General features: G+C 37.0%; 1 protein-coding gene across 1 annotated transcript; it reads right to left on the reverse strand.

Moving 5' to 3' along the window:
- Positions 1 to 3,274: 3,274 nt before the first annotated feature.
- LOC140143395 (UPF0193 protein EVG1 homolog) lies at positions 3,275 to 8,632 on the reverse strand. Its single transcript, XM_072165250.1, has 5 exons — positions 8,595 to 8,632; positions 8,299 to 8,492; positions 7,360 to 7,497; positions 5,591 to 5,691; positions 3,275 to 3,362 (listed from the first exon to the last, which is right to left on the reverse strand). Exons 1-5 carry the CDS (start codon positions 8,630 to 8,632, stop codon positions 3,276 to 3,278), a joined length of 558 nt encoding a protein of 185 aa, XP_072021351.1. The 3' UTR covers position 3,275.
- Between the last annotated feature and the right edge of the window lie 11,298 nt (positions 8,633 to 19,930).

Below are 19,930 nucleotides of genomic sequence, written 5' to 3' on the forward strand. Positions count from 1 at the left end.
GTTTACAAAATCTCAAATATGCCATCCATAGCATACTTGGGTGCAATACTGACATGACCTCTGCAACGAATCCATTGCTATTTATTGTTAAGGGGGTACTACACCCCTGTGGTAAATTTGTGACTATTTTTGCATTTTTCTCAAAAAATAATAACACACTGGTAACAAAAGTTATGTAAATTATTGGGGCAAGGAATCCAATTACTACACTGAAATTTCAGTGACTCAAGACAAGCGGTTCAGAATATATGATAGGAAATAAGGTACATCCTAGCGGTACCTTATTTCTTATCATAACTAACAAACCGCTTATCTTGGGTCACTGAAATTCCTGTGTAGTAATTGGATTTCTTGCCCCATAATATACATAACTTTTGTTACCACTGTGTTATTAGTTTTGAGAAAATGCAAAATAGTCACAATTTATCGAAGGGTGTAGTACCCCTTAATTGTATTGTTTCTTTAATTGGTATCAATTGTGTCATTCCTCAATTGTGAAATCAGTTGTATTATACAGAACACACCACCCTCTTGCATAGTTCATTTTCACTAACTAAAAGCACAATTTTGGCATCAGAAGCTGAAGCAGTTTAAATAACAAAACAAGTTAAATATATTTCAAGTACTAAAATATGTTACATTGAAAATTGGACGGCCTAAAATTTCATATACTGTAAACAATTGTATATACATATTAGTTTTTCCCAAGTACATTTGTACGCATAACAAATATTTGGAATAAATGAGTTCCCAAATGCGTACACAAATATTTGGAATAAATGAGGCATTGACGGATGTCATTCTAAATGAAGCATTGCAATGGATTTGATGTCATTTCAAAATGACGCATTGGACTGATTTCATTTTGAAGGCAACAAATGAACAACAGTGGTCCACTTTTTGATAATACTTGGGCAAATGATGAGAAAATTTACAACAGAAATGCTGTGAGAATTGAATGATTCATGTGTCCGACCTCCATGAATTATGCACACAACCCAACTTAACGCAAGCAGCCATAGGACTGTCTCCGAGAATTCAATATATGAAAAGTAGTTATGGATAAATATCCCTATCATCTTTCCCCTCTTTCAGACACACTCATTTACAGAAAGTTGACAGCCAGCTACAATCAAGGTAAAATGGCACACTTGCATTTCAAAAGAGCACCATATTGGCTTATTACAGTTGAAATCCACATCCCCTCTGTGGAAGATTTTGGAAATATATTCCACAGGGGGAGTATGAATTTCAAATGGAATAAACACAAGGCAACTCCATTTGAATTTCATACACCGTCTGAGAAAGATTCAACCTGAATCTTCCACAGAGGGAGTTTTGAGTTTCAAATAGAGTTTCCTAATGTGTTCATTCCATTTGAAATTCATACTCCCCCTGTGGAAGATATTTCCAAAATCTTCTACAGGGGTAGTGTAGATTTTAAATGGAATAACACAATTTACAAATGCCAAGTATTTGACATGGACACTCCCCCTCTATGCCCCACCTGAGCAATCATTTGTGACGTGTCATGTCAAAAGGAGACACTTTTGGGCAGGATCGCAAATGGAGATATAGCCAAAAATCTGCCCGATGGTGATTTTTTCACAATTTGGGATTGTTGCGAATTTGTAATGTTATTGAAGTTAAAAATATTGTCTGATAATTTCAGACCGAATATAACTGGCATCTTGTATTTTTTGAGACATTTTTCAAGGTAATTCCTACTCTCATCATTGTCAATAATATTTTTAAAGACCGATATCTCAATTTCCAATTTTATAATACCATAACTTACGAACTTAATATCTTCGCTTAGGAATGTCCGATTTCATTTGGGTAAACGGCGTTGTGGAGCAAAATATCTTTTTATTTAAGATATGTAAAAACCTCAGAATTGATAACCTGCCCAAAAGTGTCTCCTTTTGACATGACACGTCACATTTATTGAAGGGTCTTCCAGGTGTGCTGCCAACTTGGCTCTGCTCAACACGGTATGAGTGTGAGGAGCAAGCAACTGATGTAAACACTGAAAATGTTCCAACAGTATTTTCCTTGATTGTAGCTTCTAATCAAACCTGATATGTTAATAGTAATTCAAATTTCACTGGTTTTCAAATAAATTATGTACATATTCACAACTTAATATGTAACCCCTCGGCACAACTGAGCCCGGATGTCGCCAGTGCCACTATTGAGATATGCTCCATCGAACTTAACAATAAACAATAGGAAACAAAGGATTTATTGACTGTTTTATTGATTTTTCACTGCTTAAATGTCAAGTACTATAGACATGATATACATCATTTTAAAGCCAATTTCAAGCAGAATATTTTGGTTGAATATCTCAAAAATGATGATTGGCGACTTCAGGGCTCAGTTGTGCCGAGGGGTCACATATTAAGAATCAAACATTTAGCGCAACATTTTCTTGCTACAATCAGTTGTTTTAACACATTTTTCATGCACAGCATGTATATAGAATTCTTCATCACACCATCATACATCTGTATAATGTTATCATGGCATGCGTACCTTCAGCTGACATGAATTCTGTAATCTCATTGGTCAAACACCACTTGGATAAAAATCTGTATTACCTACATACAACTCCCACAATACCGGTACTTCACTTGTGGCACAGCTGCACTGTTGTTAAAAAGCAAGGAAGAAATTGGCATAATTTTCGGTAAGAACATCAAACTAAATTCCTTCGACAAAAATGACGATCAAGTCTGACGATAACAGAATTCATGTTTTTTAAAGGATAAAATTGTTACCCCCTGTCTGTTCTCACAAAATACGTACTGGCGTTGTATTCCATTTTTGGCTTTATGGGATATGGCACCAGACCCTAGATATTTTGCTGTATTTCGTGAACAAACAGGGGGTTACTTATAGTATTATTTTTTGAAAGTTTTTTTTTGTATGTGGATGATATGTTAAAATATGTAATGTGATCAAGCAAAATCAGTCGGTCGGAAACATTAATTTTAAGATATAGCCAAACAAAGGAAATATTTCCTTTTGTTTCCTCCTGTTTTGGAAACTCTTTAACTGCTCATCTTTGAACTGGTTTTTCAATTTCAATGGGTTTTTTTGCAAATGTAGCTTTGCAAATGCCTGTTATAATAAGAAACTGAAAATTGTATATGACCAACTTCAGACTGATTTTGCTTGATCACACCATATTATGAGTAACCCCTCCGGGCGTGGGTGGGATATTTGTACAAGGTATTTCAAAGTTTATCTAAATATTTTAATATTTTTCTTCATGAACCAGGTTCTTGTTGTAGCTGTAGTGCTTTCTGAAGTTGGGCTGTCCTTTGTTTGTCAATTATCTCCATTTCTCTCACTTTCTGTATAAACAAAAACAAAAACAAAACAACATTGTAATACAGGCTGTATCAAATTGATTGGTATTCAACTGTGTGGTCTTTGCTGCGGGTCACATTGGGTTGAATCCCTCAAATGAGTTGGTTTGCTAAGTCAACACCCCCAAAAGAAACCCCAAAAGAAAATGTCAACTCAACATAACACCCTCACCCCAGTGTAAAATTGAAAATTGGCCAGGTAAACCCAAAATTTTACCTTTATTTTGGGCAAAAATAGTGTAAAATATAAAAATGGCCTGGTAAAACAAAATTGCACCTTAACTTTGGACTAAAATCATGCTTTGTGTGCAATTATCACAATGACCCTGTTACACCACTAAATACCATGTAACATACTTGGACCGCCCTAAAAGGATTTTTACAAAGACCACAATGGTACCCATCAGTTTCCAGTAATTATGGACCAGACTGCCCATTAAAATGCAATATAATATCCAAAACATAATAGATTAAGAGGGTACTACACCCCAGGCCAATTTTGTGCCTATTTTTGCATTTTTCTCAAAAATTATAGCGCATTGGTGACAAGTATTATTAAGATATGTATATAGGGGCAAGGACTACTGCACTGAAAATTCAACAACTCAAGGCAAGTAGTTATTGATTTATTGATCAAATATTGGTTTTCCCTTATTTTTGACTGTAACTCCACAACTGCTGTCGGTGTTGTAATAAAATTTCCAGTGCAGTAGTTATAGTCCTTGCCCCTATAATATACATATCTTAATTGTCACCAATGCTCTATACTTTTTGAGAAAAATGCAAAAATAGGCACAAAATTGGGTAGGGGTGTAGTACCCCCTTAATGTTATGAAAGATCACAAAATTCTGGTCATTTCAAGAGGATCCAATTTGTTGAATTTGGAAGAAGCATGCTTTTCAATCTAGACTGTCGAGGGATGACTTCAAAACTCAACTGTCGATCAACAGCTGGCACCCTGTCAGTACCAGCAATTAAGCCAGGTCTCTATTGTTCGAAACAATAGAACACCATTGAAAAGTAGATTCTGTCCGGGCGCTCGTGGTAGGATTTTGAAGCTATCAAAGCTACAAAGTTTAAATTTGGGTACAAATAATTTTTTTAATAACCCTATATTATGAGGTCCACCAACCTAGAATGGATTAAGTATAATATGGCAGCACATTTTAAAACACAGCATAAAGACATCACAAAAAGTTACTAGGGCATAATAAATACAGGTTTATTTATGTGCATTTTGATACCTTATTTGCCCGATTTAGCTCAATGTTGACAACACTGCAGTGTTTTTAAATATAAAAAAAATCCTGCTAAAAGTTGCATTTATAGCAATCAATGGTTATTAGACGTAAACATAATTTGTGGCATGTTAAACGTGCCATTATCTATGCACTGAATTCAAATCAATACAATGCAAAACTGAAAATGGGTATTTGTCATCCTCAAACCTACACAATGGTCCGTATGCACAAAAGATTTAGACCGGGTCTAAAGTTAGACCTGGTCTAAGTGGAATTTAGTCTCAGGAGAAAGGACATTTTCCTTTACACATGCTGAAGTTATTTTGTATTATTTTTGAACTTTGCATTAAAATCTGTTCTCACAAAATACTGGAAAATATATACCGTCTGGTGTCGTATTCCATTTTTGGCTTCATGGGATACGGCACCAGACCAGATATTATGTTGTATTTCGTGAACAAACAGGGAAACACTAATGGTATTATTTTTTGAAAGTTTTTTTTTGTATGTGGATGATATGTTGAAATATGTGATGTGATCAAGCAAAAGATTTAGACCGGGTCTAAAGTTAGACCTGGTCTAAGTGGAATTTAGTCTCAGGAGAAAGGACATTTTCCTTTACACATGCTGAAGTTATTTTGTATTATTTTTGAACTTTGCATTAAAATCTTTAGAATTTGCTAGCTACTATTGGAAGAAAATAATAGTAATAGACCGTTCCTGATGGAACTAAATTCCGCTTACACCCGGTCTAACTTTAGACCCGGTCTAAGTCTAACTCTTTTGTGCATACCGACCTAAGAGTCTAAGACCACAAAATACTCTGGCAATTGAAACAAATGAAGTGTCAAAATTACTATAATTTATAGTAATGTATTTCTCCTGGTATTTTCAAGTACCAAATATGGTTAATAGTTATATAGGCATATTTAAAATGGCTGGGTCACCTTATTTATGTGCAGTCTACATACCTGTGAGATTTCTGTTGAGATTATAGCTTTGTACTGCTTATCTTTTCCTAATCTGCGCATGTCTTCTAGAAACTCAGATCGTTCCCTTATTTCTGCTTCCACTGAAAAAATAAAAAAAGATCAAAGTTGATGTAAACAATAACTAACCGTGATTTGTGTGTAAAAGTAAACACTGACAGGAAGAATAAATTGAAACTTAACTAATTTCCTAATTCTTCAGAGTTCTGGGTATGTAATGGTGATCATTGAACACGTAGAAGAGGTGAAGTATCCACACCAATGGATCAATCATCTTGTTGTCGTGGACCAGCCAATCAGCACGACTGGATCACTTCTCCCTTTAACCCTCGTATATGCTCAGCACATAAGAAGAATAAGAAAAAAAAAAAAAAATAACATAAATAAATAAAAAAATAAAATAAAAAAAAATAAATAAATAAAAAAAAAATAAAAAAAATAAAAAAAAAATAAAAAAATAAAAAAAAAAAATAAAAAAAAAAAAACTAAAAAAAAAAAAAAAAAAAATAAAATAAAAAAATAAAAAAAAAAATAAAAAAAAAAAATAAATAAATAAAAATAAATAAATAAATAAATAAATAAATAAATAAATAAATAAATAAATAAATAAATAAATAAATAAATAAATTAATTAATTAATTAATTAATTAATAAAAATAAATAAATAAATAAATTAATTAATTAATTAATTAATTAATTAATTAATTAATTAACAGAGGAAGAGGCTATGATTATATTAGGCTGGCGGGTAAGCATCATTAATTGATCTCGTACACTGGTGTGTAATGTGTTGTTTGTACTGTTCACCCTTGACTGCTCATATCCATAAGTACCAGACTTGAGTCCTGTTTATCAGGGACAGTCTGTGTAGCTCAGTGGTTAGAGCGCCAGCACGAGAGGTCTGGGGTTCAAGTCCCGCACAGGCAGGTATGTCCGGAGTTTTTCTCTGGTATATCTGCCTATGCATGTTATGTTTCCATTTGTAAATTCATGTTTAAATGTGCTAGTGTGCGATGCGTAATTCTTGATTCCCCTGTAAATAAATGAAATGAAATGAAATGAAATGAAATGAAATGAAATGAAATGAAATTAAATAAAATTTTAAAAAATTAAAAAATTAAAAAATTAAAAATAGAAAAATAGATAAATAAATAAATAAATAAATAAATAAATAAATAAATTTAAGTTAGCTCTCTGAGAGTGTGTTTTAGTCATTTTCACAGAATCCTCTGTTTTGTTTCCTCTCGTAAGGTGTCCAATTTGTGAGTGTTGAGCACCAACGATTGTCTTGTCTGCAGCTAATATGGCCAGCTCGGGGGCATTTTCTGATTTCAATAGTTTCCAGGATGCCTCTCCACCCAGGTGTATAAATGGCACCAGGCTTAAGGTCCGTTCATACTACGCCGCAATTGCTTTGCTTTGCGTTACTAATATATCGATTACTTTTTGATGCAACTCAATGCAGCTCGTTGCATTTCCAAGTTTAAATGTATTGAACTTTATTGTGATATCGCAATGCAGTATTTTGCAGTACGATACAGTGTTGCAACGCACCGCAAAGCAATTGTGGCGTAGTATGAACAGACATTTACAGTGGGATTTTAACAGACTCGCTGTGCGAGGTGCCCCTACACAGCTATTGAAATATATACTGAGGAGTAGCCTGACCCTAATGCTTCAAGAGAGATATGAGCACCTGGCCAGTGGACACAGGCATGAACTCTGACCTTTACTTTATCATCTGTACTTACATTCGTCAAATCTATCTGTCTCTGGTGGTGGTGTCTGTATTCTCAGTATTTCTTGTTTTCTTTGCTCTGTGATCGGTGGTATATCTTCACCATATGCCATGTAGTTAGCTAGTCTCTGCTTTTCTTTATCAAGATTTTCTGAGAATAAAAAAAGCGATAGTATTAGATGTGATGAGGTCCAGTGGCAGCACTACGGGGGAGGAGCATTCTACCAATCTTGGACTTTGCCACCCTCCCTTCCCCCAGTCAAAATAAGAAATTGGGAAATGTCAACTTTACAGGCCCAAAATGCTCAATTTTATACAATGTTTTTAAAAATTGCCAACCCTCCTAAAATCTCACTTTCACAAAATCAAATTTTCTTGTAGACTGGTCTCTCGGCATTTTGGTCTACTAAAAGTGACATTAACAAAAGGGAAATAGCTCTCACCCAACTCTATGGCCTTTTACTCAATTCTTCTATAGACACACTCCTTCTGAGACCCGCCCCAGAGAGAGACTTCTGCCCTTGTCTTACTTCTAAGCCCTGGTAGACATGTAGATACTGTGGCCTTTCATCTAGGCACCTGTTTCATCTACAGCTTCTCTACCCCCAAGACCCACACCAATACTTTAGGCCCTGGTAAACATGTATATATTCTGTGGCCTTTCAAAGGTACCTGTTTCTGCTATAGCCTCTCTACCCTTGAGACCCTCCCCAGAGAGACTTCTGCTTCCACCTACTTACTTCTAGGCCCTGATATATACTGTGGCCTTTCATAGGCACCCGTTTCTGCTATAGCCTCTCTACCCTTGAGACCCTCCCCAGAGACTTCTGCTTCCACCTACTTACTTCTAGGTCCTGGTATATACTGTGGCCTTTCATAGGCACCTGTTTCTGCTATAGCCTCTCTACCCTTGAGACCCTCCCCACAGAGACTTCTGCTTCCACCTACTTACTTCTAGGTCCTGGTATATACTGTGGCCTTTCATAGGCACCTGTTTCTGCTATAGCCTCTCTGCCCTTGAGACCCGTCCCAGAGAGACTTCTGCCATCTAATTTACCGCTATGTTGTCGTGATACTGGTTTGGGTGGTGGGGCTGGCTCCTTGCTGGTGGTAGGATTACATCGCATTGGGAGAGGACCACCCCCCCTATTGGTACAAAAAAATCAAAATATCAATTGATGGTTTATTGTTAAAATTATTACAATTATAATTCAAGTTCTTCTAATTATAAGTGGGAGACATGCTTACATGCATGCACTTTGTCTTGACCATGTTAACAATGGCATCATATCATTATGATTACATCACAGCATATTGTTGAATTAGCATTCAACTTTTGTAAGGTAAAGGTAAAGGAGACAATCCTGTATAAACAATGATCATGGTGATTGGAGTGCCCATCTATCTTTCATTGGCGATTGGGCCCCGACTCCTCCATATAAAGTTGCTATAGGGGGATTACTTTACACCTCCTCCATGCAGGGGCCCGAATGTCGGGGGTTGTTTTCCCGTGTTTTTCACTCCCGAGCTTGCAGAAAATCCAAATACATGGGGTGAAAATTAAATCTCGGGGGTGAAAAATATTTTGCAGCGTAGTCAGGCGTAGGAGTAAGGTCCAAAAGTAGAGGGTCAGAGTTCACCCCCGAGCTTGTACATTCCTAATATATGGAGGGTGAAAAATTGATATTTTTTAAATTTAGGGGGTCATTCACCCCCGATCGGGGGTTAACGCTACCCCTGCCTCCAGTGCAGCGAGTCTGTTACCTTCCCAGCCGGTACCAGGGTTCGAATTTGTTTAAAAATTTTGTGTAGCAGTTTTTGGCCAATTCATCATAATCAGGATATAAAAAGCACTATAAAAAGTGCTCATTACTCGTCGAGTGGTCGATAGACGTCCCAATAAATCGGACTTAGTCACCGGTCAGTTCTACAGCATAGATATCCATGGCTAACGATGGTTAACTATGGAAACATGTTAAAGGACATCAAGAAAATTTTCTAAGTTATTTATTTTGAGCTAGGTTTTGTCTGTGACTGCTAATGTGAGGCCGTCGTAGGTCGAACGGGGCTCAAACTCGGTGGGTGGGTGTAGTTCTGTCCTGGCAAGAAGATGCTTATGTTCGTTAAGTCATCCGACACCGGGGCACCCTCCCAGGGGTCATTTGAGGTCAAATGACTAAAAACTGTCATATGGGCATGAAACTAGGTCCTCGGGCGGGCTCAAACTCGGTGGGTGGGTGTAGTTCTGTCCTGGCAAGAAGATGTTCATGTTCGTTAAGTAATCCGACCCCGGGCCCCTCTCCCAGGGGTCATTTGAGGTCAAATGACTAAAAACTGTCATATGGGCATGAAACTAGGTCGTCATGAGGCTCAAACTCGGTGGGTGGGTGTAGTTCTGTCCTGGCAAGTGGAGGGAGCGTAACCAAACTGGCCGCGTAGGAGACTAACTCTGAGGCTGCACTCGCTGTCCTATAAATCCAAATAGTGCGAGATGTTTCGAAAAGTAGGTGAAGTTTATGATGTTGTTTCTTTGCAAATTCCCAATGTTTTTTTTTTTTTTTTGTATTGGGAACTTTCATGATTGCATATTATCATTTTAGAAGAAAAAAAGAAAAATCTAAAAATTTAAAAAGATCGTACATTAAGGCTTTAAGTCATCCGACCCCGGGCCCCCTCCCAGCGGTCATTTGAGGTAAAATGACTAAAAACTGTCATATGGGCATGAAACTTGGTAGGTACAGTCAACATTTAAAACAACATTTTTTGAAGGTCATTTTGGGGTCATCCAAGGTCACCACGGGTCATCTGAGGTCAAATTAGTAAAAACTCATATATGGACATGAAACTTGGTGGGTACAGTCAACATTTAGAGTTATAAGTTTAGGTCATTTTGGGGTCATCCAAGGTCACCCAGGGGTCATCTGAGGTCAAATTACTAAAAACTGTCGTATGGGCATGAAACTTGGTGGGTACAGTCAACATTTAGAGCCAAATTTTTGGAAGGTCATTTTGGGGTCGCCAGGGGTCATGTGAGGTCAAATTAGTAAAAACTGTCGTATGGGCATGTCACCATCAGCCTGGTAATCGCGCCCAGCCGAGAACCGCCAAATATGGTAACCGCCTAGTCTATTTTAAAACTGATGCATCAATGACTATGTTCATCATGTCATTATTGTATCATTCTCACATACATTAGGAAATGAATTTGGAGAATAGAGGCCTTGCATGTGACATATCATCCCGTAAATATGGCGGACTACTCAAATGCATTCAACAAAAGCATGATTGCAATCAAATAGGTTGATGACAACATTTGATTGAATGGACTGCACTCCGCCATAACTACGGTGAAGGACACCGGCTCAAATCCTTTGTTTGGAGCCAATCGATAATTTCATGCAGGGCCTCTATACTTTCTGTTAATAAAATACTATGCTGACCTCACACTCCAGTAATTTCAGATCATTGAGCTCAGTAATACATCAAAGAATGTCTTCCAATTCATGAAAACAAATAGATAATCTGAATATGGGATTAAAAGCTTGAGGCATTTCAATTGCAAGGCTCATTACTTATACACCAACAACAACATAGGCCTACAAGTGTATATAATGTAGCATGTGCACACATTATCATGTTGTGGATGGTGAATCAAGCTGCAGTCCCTACACATTCCCAAATGAATGCAGTGACCACTCATTCATGATGGACGATTGATCATTATGTATGATTTAAACTCATAGGTGTTGTGCGCTAAGTTTGGCAATTTGGGAGGGGTGGGTTCAAAATGACCCCATAGGATTATACTGGGGTAAAAATTTCAAATTGCTCAAATACCCCTTTCAAATATATCAAATTATTTAAATAAATAAATAAATAAATAAATAAATAAATAAATAAATGAAAAAAAATTGAACAAATTGTAGCGTAGCATTAAAATCATAATAACCATTGCTGACGGGCGGATTCGAACCAACGATATTGACATTACCAGTCTGATGCTCTAACACTGAGCTATGCCATCATCTAGTAATGAGGGTCGAGTTTTTAGCGTATACAGTGTTTGTCTGTGAAAATGCATACTGCGTGAAATAAATAAATATAAAATCTCAATTTTTAATTTAAATTTATTTGATAATTTTCTAACCTATGTTTTCTTTAGAGCAGGGACAAATATTTCCCCTTTTATCCAATTTGGCCGCTAAATAAGAATCTACTTCTTTTATTACTGATTTAATTCATGATTTGTTCCATTAAGCAATATCAAAGATTAATGTCAAGCATCTCACAACAGATATTTAGTTGGGTTAGTGGTTTTGCACAGTGCTTTTTAACCGGGTGGTACCGAGATCGATTCCCACCTCTGCCTGCAATTTTTTTTCAAGACTGGGAAATAATAACCTGACATTCGCCGCTGACATTCGTACAGGATTTAGCCACACTTGAACAGGATTTAGCCAAACAAAGACTTAAGCTTTTTAATAATACTATACATAAGTATAAGCTTATTATCCTCTTCAACAATAGGATTAAAGATTGGTGCTTGACTGGAATTACGTGCTAGTGTCATTGGTTATTGTTAAAAGGCAATAAGGTGTGTATTTCCTCTGAATAGGAAAGACTCTCTACATCGAACCATGGGTGTTGGTGGTTCAATTAAGCCCGATCCTGACTCCACTTACAGCGGTATGCGATGCTGCGATGCTTTTCAAACATCTCAGCATCGCGCGATGAAATTAAAATGTACAGGTGGAGTCAGTATCGGGCTTTAGGAGAATGTATCTTCCAAACCCAATTCAAATGATGCGCTTGAGAATTCAACAATATAAATAACGGTAGCTCTATTATAATACACATTAATGTTTTAAGCAGATAAAATTCCAAAATATAATACGTTTTCTGCCTTTGCTTGTCACGTGGTAGGCCTATGTTGAAGTTATGATTATATTTTTAAATAAGTTTCAGATGAATAACAACAACACAAGTGGTCGAGTGGTCTAAGGCGCTAGGCTCATAGAGTACTAAGCGTTGCGCCGTGAGTTCGAACCCCGCCTCTGCCAAACTTTAAAAGAACTAAATTAAAATTTTACTTTTTTTAATTTCATATTTGGGAAATGTGACTGGGAGAATTTATGTATGGTGTGGAGTGGTGTGATAGGGCATGTACTTTAACTGGCCGGCGCGGTCCGGTGACTAAGTCTTTATTGGGCGTTTTATCGGCAGTCAACGAGTAATGATACAAATGCAAAATAGGGTAGCAGCTATTATACTTCAAAATGTGGAGCAAACTGCTATGTGATACGGTATAGCGGAATTTGAACCCTGGCTGGTACGTACCCATTTATACACCTGGAGAGACTCAAGGGCACAACACGATGGTACTGCCTCTTGCCCCGAATAAAATAACAACATTACAAAATTTCCACTTTTTGCGGTAATTTGGGGGAAAATTTGTTGATTTTGACCCCCAACCCCCCAAAAAAAAATTCCTGGCGCCGCCACTGAGTATACAAATCTTACCTTTCATAGCTGTACTGAGTTGTCTTTGCTGAAAACTGGTCAATTTTGATTCCTGCATCATTACTAGGAGGAAAGAAATTAAATGTAAATAGTATTGCTGTCCGGCAATCACAACATTATGTCTTATATATTAGAAAAATAATTATCAAGCACGAATCACATGGTTTCATTTCATTTCATTTCATTTTATTTAGCACTCAATATACATCAAAAATTGCAAACAAAAAGAAAATACAATAGATTGCACATTATGGATAAAATACTTTAAAATCTACTGTACATGTATGTAATTCAGGGTACCAGAATAAACTAGTGCACAAGGTGACAATGGAATAAATACCAATGAGTACCAAGGATAGCCCAAAAAGCCTTCCGAAGAAAGCTTAATTCCATTGGGGTCCTTGTAAGGCAAAAAACAATAAAGCAGCAGCAGCAATGATTAAGGCAGGAGGACGAGCAAAACATAACAAAGACGAAAAACAAACGAGTTAAAAAAGGGCCTAATAATTTTTGTGATGCATAATATCACGCTCAGCTAGCCAAGCCTGTTCGGAAAGGTGCTTCTTGACAGCACGTTTGAATTTCGGCAAATTCCCAATTTCTTTGATTGATTTGGGTAACAAATTCCAATGGTGAATAGCAGTGAAATAAAAAGTATTGTATGCTTGGCCTTTGACTTTGGGGACAATAAAATTGACTGAGCTACCCCTGGTACTGTATTTGTGAATGGACGAAATACGGGTAAAATTGGAATTAAGATAATCTGGGGCGGTACCCTGAAAAATAAAAAAAACGTTATTCATTTTCATTTGAATCACCCTATCTTTCACTGAGAGAAATCAACTCTATCCCGCTCTCTCTGTCCAATATGAGAGCGAGGACCTAAGTTTAAAATAAATCTTACCACTCTGTTTTGCATTGTCTGTAACCTTTTCTTGCAATGTACAGACAAACCTGAAAACCATGAAGAACATGCATAGTCATAGTGACATAAAATCAGGGCAGTGCTCAGAGTTTTACGGCACTTTTCATTCAAAAAAATGAGCATGCCTATACAAGAAAGCCAGTCTAGCGCCAGATTTTTTAAGAATATCACGGGCAATTTCTTCCCCAGATAACGAATCGTCAAGGGTTACGCCTAAATACTTAGCTGAATTAGTAGGCTTAATTTGATTACTATTGCATGTAACTGAAAAATCTTCAACTTGTTTCACCTTTCTTTTTGAACCAAAAATTATACTCTCAGTCTTTCCAAGATGTAATGAAAGTTTGTTATCAACAAGCCATTGACGACAAGTCTCTAACTCTTTACTTAATTTATCAGCAATACACTTTGGATCTTTGTCTGAAACTAGCAGAGCACTGTCATCTGCATAAAGCAGGAGTTTGCACTCGACACTGACGGCCATGTCATTTATATAGCACAAAAAAGGAGGAGTGGCCCTAGGATACTGCCCTGTGGAACTCCACAAGAGATTGGAAGGGGTCAGAATCCACCTTGTTCACGTGGACAATCTGCTTCCGACCTCTCAAATATGATCTAAACCATTCCACCGAGTCAATACCCATGGCCCCAAGTTTTCCACATAGAATGTCATGGTCGACAGTGTCGAATGCCTTCTGGAGATCCAATAAGACTAGTCCAGTGTAGTTGCCTTTTGAAGTTTGACTGTTTATATAATCTGTAAGATGGATTAAACATGTATCTGTTGAAAATGAGTTCCTGAAACCAGATTGATGTCCATAAAGAATATTATTTTCCGTAAGTAGGAATCAATTTGAACAAAAACAGCTTTTTCAAGAATTTTCGATGTTATACAAAGAATACTGACGGGTCTATAATTACCCACTTCAGACCTACTATTTTTCTTGTAAAGTGGCCGAACACGGGCGGATTTCAATTCTTCAGGAACTGTATTAGTTGTTATTGATAAGTTCACAATGTGCGTTAATTGATCTTTTAAACCTGTTGCACCATCCTTCAAAAATCTGGCTGGGATCTCATCAAGGCCAGTACTTTTATTTGGCTTTAAAGAATGGAGTTCTTTGAGGATAAAATCAGAGGAGACTGGAGAAAGCTTAAACCCTTTGTTTGCAACTCCCATTTTCTCATAATAAGATTGAACAGTCTTTGATTTCATATCAAACTTGCCAAGGGAAGGTGGTAATTTTTTGACTAAAGCACTTGCCACGGTTGTGTAAAATGAATTGATATAGTTTGCAACTGTACTAGAGTTAAAGCAGAGATTACCATCAATATTCAGAACTACTTTGGACTGGTCTTTACTTTTGGAGCTATAGCCCAAGGTCTTAAACTGTTTCCAAAGTTTTTTGGGGCTAGATTTATTCTCCTCAATTTTATCCTGAAAGTAGTTAGCCTTAGCTTTTTTACGGCTCTCTGAACCTTGTTGCGTAATCTGCAATATTCTGAATATAGAGTACTGACTTTGGTTTTTTAAATCTATAAAGATAGTCATCTCTACTCCTGATGTCATCAAGAATTGTAGTGCTGATCCATGGCTCAGTGTGACTCTTCAGACGGATTTCTTTTATGGGCGCAACACTATCCAAAATACTACTAAAAATCGTCCTAAAAGTCACCCAAGCATGTTCAACATTACTACAATACACTTCAGACCAATCAGCACTAAAGATAGCATTCAATAAATTTTCAGCAGAGTAATTCTTAAGAGATCTTATTTTGATGACGTTATGTTGTCTAATCTGCCTTTTTCCCGGGGCACAACCTTGCGGGAGCAGTAAGTCAGAATATGATCACTCATACCAATACATATTGTACCTGATTGACAAATCTTGGTTTTGTTATTACAAAGAATGTGATCCAAACAAGTGTTACTGATAAGACGAGTTGGTTCATTTATGAGGTTTACAAAATCAAATAAATTTAGAACCTCTCTGTATTTCCTTAACATTGCACATGAGTTTACAGGCAAAAGATAATCAATGTTGAAGTCGCCCAAGACAACGATCTCGCAGTCAGATCTAATTTTTGAGATCGTTTCTTCAAGATAGTTGATAAAACCATGGTTTCCTTCAGGTCTATAGCATACTCCAACAATGATTGGCTTTGTCCTGGGAAGAAGTATTTCAAACCACAGAGCTTCGTTTTTGTTGTCATGTAAATCAGGTCTAGGATTGAAAGCAATGTCATTTTTAATATAAGCACATACACCACCCCCATTTCTGTTTCTGTCCTTACGAAGAGCAGTGTATCCATCAATTGAAATTTCAGAGTCAGTAAACGAATTGTCCAACCAAGATTCAGAAATACCTATTACAGCGCAGCTGATGTTTTTCTTGCCAGGTACCTTATTTCAGAAAGCTTAGGTGAAAGGGATCTGGTATTCAAATGAATAAAATGCAGACCTCTCCTTTTAAAACAGTCAAATTGATCTTCTTGAGCTTCCGATGGCCTAGGTATTCTAAAATCTGTGTTAGAATTTTGCGAGGGACCTGGGTTCAAGGAGACATCTCCGGATAAAATAATGAGAAGAGTAACTTTGATGTTGCTTTTGTTCAGGTTACGTAAAATACGAGTCTTATTTGATGAGTAAGATGAGTTGGGAATCGAAGCATGTAGTTGGCATATTGCACTTGATAGTGAAAGGTTATCAGTAAATGTTGCTGGAGCAGACCAGTGTTCAAGCTCAATTGAGTTGTATTTCATGTTGTCTTCGAACTTGCTGGGTGATTGTAGGCCTACCCTATTTACAGTAGATAAAATGATGAAAATAAAAGTCATCCATGATGAGCCAAGATATTGCGACATGGTCCTGGTCACTTTCAAAGCAAATGTTACGTATAAAAATATAATTCAGACCGAAGATTCAGAGAGATGATGGAATTTATCAGTCATAGCAGTTATTTACACGTAAAAATCATTTTGCACAGGGCTGACATTTTCTTGAGGCGATGTTGTGTGCCGTCAGGACTGGTGGATGTGAAGTAATGTCAGCCTTGATAAAATGGTTTTATTTAAAACAAACTCATATTAACCATAAAAACGAATAAAAACAACCATCTCTCAACACGCGATATTCAAAATTCCTGCGCCGAAATTGTCTAGAGCAATGACGTCCCAATAATTCAATGAAGCCTGACGACAAATGAGCACAATTAACCATGACGTCATTGCTCTAGAAAATTTCGGCGCGGGAATTTTGAATATCGCGTGTTGAGAGATTGCTCTTTTTATTCGTTTTAATGGTTAATATGAGTTTCTTTGAAATAAAACCATGAGATACGTGCTTGATAATTACTTTTCTAACATATAAGACATAATGTTGTGATTGCTGGACATTTCCTTTAATAGTATAAATATTTAAAAATGTTAATGATCATAGGAACATTTATGTATTATACTTGATTTGAAGCCTTTTTGAAATATGGCGGGCACAAAAGGAGTAATCTTTTGTCAGCTGAGAAGAATACAAAGGATTACTCACTACAAAGTATGCCCTCTCCTTTTGTGCCCGCCATATTTCAAAAAGGCTTATTGATTTGAGATGTTGTTACATACTGCCATTCCAGTTGAAAACCATGATACGTCCAATATGGAAGACATTAGACATGACCTTAATCTCCCACACAGTGAGTGTGAATTTCAAATGAGGTTACCAAAATGGGTGACTCTGTTTAAAATCTACAAATTTTAAATAATGTCACTCATGATTAAAATAAATCCAGTAGACCAGATTATATATATAATTTGTTAACAGTTTTAGGTCATATTTAAAAAAATTGTTTGTTTGTTTCTTTGCTACATAAATATTCAATTGTATTAAGCATAGCACAAAATATAATCAATTCCAGTAAACCTTTGACGAACGCGTACTATTTTGAGCATACATCACGTTACACGTATAATCTGCGTTGGACGGACTTGTCTCTGATTGGCTGCTGAGGCGATCTGCTGTTGCCGAGTGGAAATTTATGAATGAACTGTGCGCCTTACGCGTTGTTAGCTCCGAATTTGCAACATCACTGCAGTCGCGCTCGTCAAAGGTTTGCTGCAAAATAAAGTATAATGAAAGACAAAGATAAAAAGACTAGTTTGCGTCTGACGTCATCTGTCAATCAAACTCGAGCACGGTTTGTTTACAATTGTTGTGATGATGAGTTGCTGAACGTGGCGGTAAAAATGGGTGCCTTATTGTTAATTTTGTACATATAAACATACAAACCATCTCAAAAGTTAGGTCTTTATAGCAGGAAACTTTCTCTCACGAAGGCACCATGTCAACAATGCCTAGAAAAGTTGCTTTTTGCCCAGTTGTAGTAACTACAAATTTCGAACGCTTGAGGACACATGTTCGGAGCCGGGAGTTTCAATTATTTGAACTGCATTTTGCCTTGTAAAAGTACGTAATTTTCTGTTATTCCTTTTCTCCGATCGGCACCAGATAAATCGACCTTCCTTGTACTAGTCCTGCCAGCAAGACTTCAGTCTTTGTCATAAACATAATGCCATCTACTGACCTGAAGTCTTGCAGCGGTACATAGGGATGCACTGTACGTTTAAGAAATCCAAACTTCAAGCATCAAGAAATATACCTTGTATTTGTCAGTTTTACCTCAGAGATGCTGTAGACCCTCTCTACACAGTGTAGAAACATCAGAAGTAGAATGCTGCTCAATATGATAAATCCAAATCATGAAAATCAAGACATTTTGCAGAGCAATATTTTGACCACTTTTGCACTAAGTAAATTACTCCCATGAAGATTGCAGGTTTTGCCAACCCTGGGAATTTTGAACCCACCCAAAAGATGAGATCAATGTAGATCAATTACCTCAACTTTGTGAGTATAGATTAGTACAGTGGGATTAAAATCATCCAAGCATGCCCAAACCCTGGTACAATGGGATTAAAATCATCAGTGCATGCCCAAACTGTCCTACCTTGAGAGAGTTCCTCAGCTACATCCTTAGAGCCCAAAATGAGCCCACATATTGTGATATTTCTTATTTGTGGAATAGATATTTATAGAGAGTACTGTAACTCTAGGTACGACGACTTACAGTTACTGGAACTATCCTTGTACGCGCTATTAACCAATCAAGGATCATAGAGAATTTGATTGACATGTCATTGACATCTAGTCCTGCCAGCAAGACTTCAGTCTTTATCATAAACATAATGACATCTATGGACCTGACGAGTTACAGTTACTGGAACTAATCATTTTGTGCAAAGTTGTTTTCTTTAAACTTCCGTGGTCGTGCCTGTGCGTATCGCGTACACGAGCGTAAACGCAAAAGCAATAAACAATCACGCTGATTGGCTGATCAATGCACTTGACAACAAGCCGGCTGACCCATTGGTCTTCGGCGCGTTGTAGGCGACCTTGTCACTTCTACGCGATCGCAATTCACCAGTGCGTACCCGGACCACGGAAGTTTAAAAAAAACAACTTAAATTGACGTCACACTATAGCCAAAATAACAAATTCTCGATCATGAGAGGATGTACATTCTGTGTCAGCGTACTTTTCATAGAATAACACGATCACGCGACCTGCATGACCGAACCATGACCTTGCCTAGCAACCACCGTGTGATTGGCCAATTCTCAAAAGAGTTTGTGTCGTAAGCGCCGGTCTTTGCATAAAGAAAAAAGAAATGGGGGAAACAAGCAGATCAGGCAACAGAACCAAATAAATAAATAACTCCCGAACCCAAAATATTGCACAAAATAAATTTACACCCAAATCCCATATTGCACATAAAATTACGACCAAAAAGAAAAAGATCAAACTCCATCAATACCTAATGAAAGAACTTTGCTCAGTTCTTATGGCTTGATCCATCAGATGTTTTTGACGGTTTTTTAAATTGGGTCAAATTGGTGATCTGTTTGATGGAATTTGGTAATGAATTCCAATGTTTGATGCCACTATAAAAAAAGGTGTGACTAATAAACATTACCGTGGTTTCTAGGAACAACAAAATTGTATGAGCTATCCCTGGTACCGTAGTTATGCAAAGATTTTGTACGAGTAAAATTGGCACTTAGATAGACCGGGGCTTTTTCATGGAAGATT

Source organism: Amphiura filiformis, unplaced genomic scaffold (assembly GCF_039555335.1).
Source record: "Amphiura filiformis unplaced genomic scaffold, Afil_fr2py scaffold_21, whole genome shotgun sequence".
NCBI classification, from domain to species: domain Eukaryota; kingdom Metazoa; phylum Echinodermata; class Ophiuroidea; order Amphilepidida; family Amphiuridae; genus Amphiura; species Amphiura filiformis.

What these genes read in the sequence shown, in the direction of transcription:
- LOC140143395 (XM_072165250.1), bottom strand. Translation starts at nt 8,632, where the DNA reads ATGCCATTGTTAACATGGTCAAGACAAAGTGCATGCAT. An exon ending in GTATATACCAGGACCTAGAA is followed by an intron (nt 7,498 to 8,298) that starts GTAAGTAGGTGG and finishes TTTTATTCTCAG; the next exon opens with AAAATCTTGATAAAGAAAAG. An exon ending in GACAGATAGATTTGACGAAT is followed by an intron (nt 5,692 to 7,359) that starts GTAAGTACAGAT and finishes TTATTTTTTCAG; the next exon opens with TGGAAGCAGAAATAAGGGAA.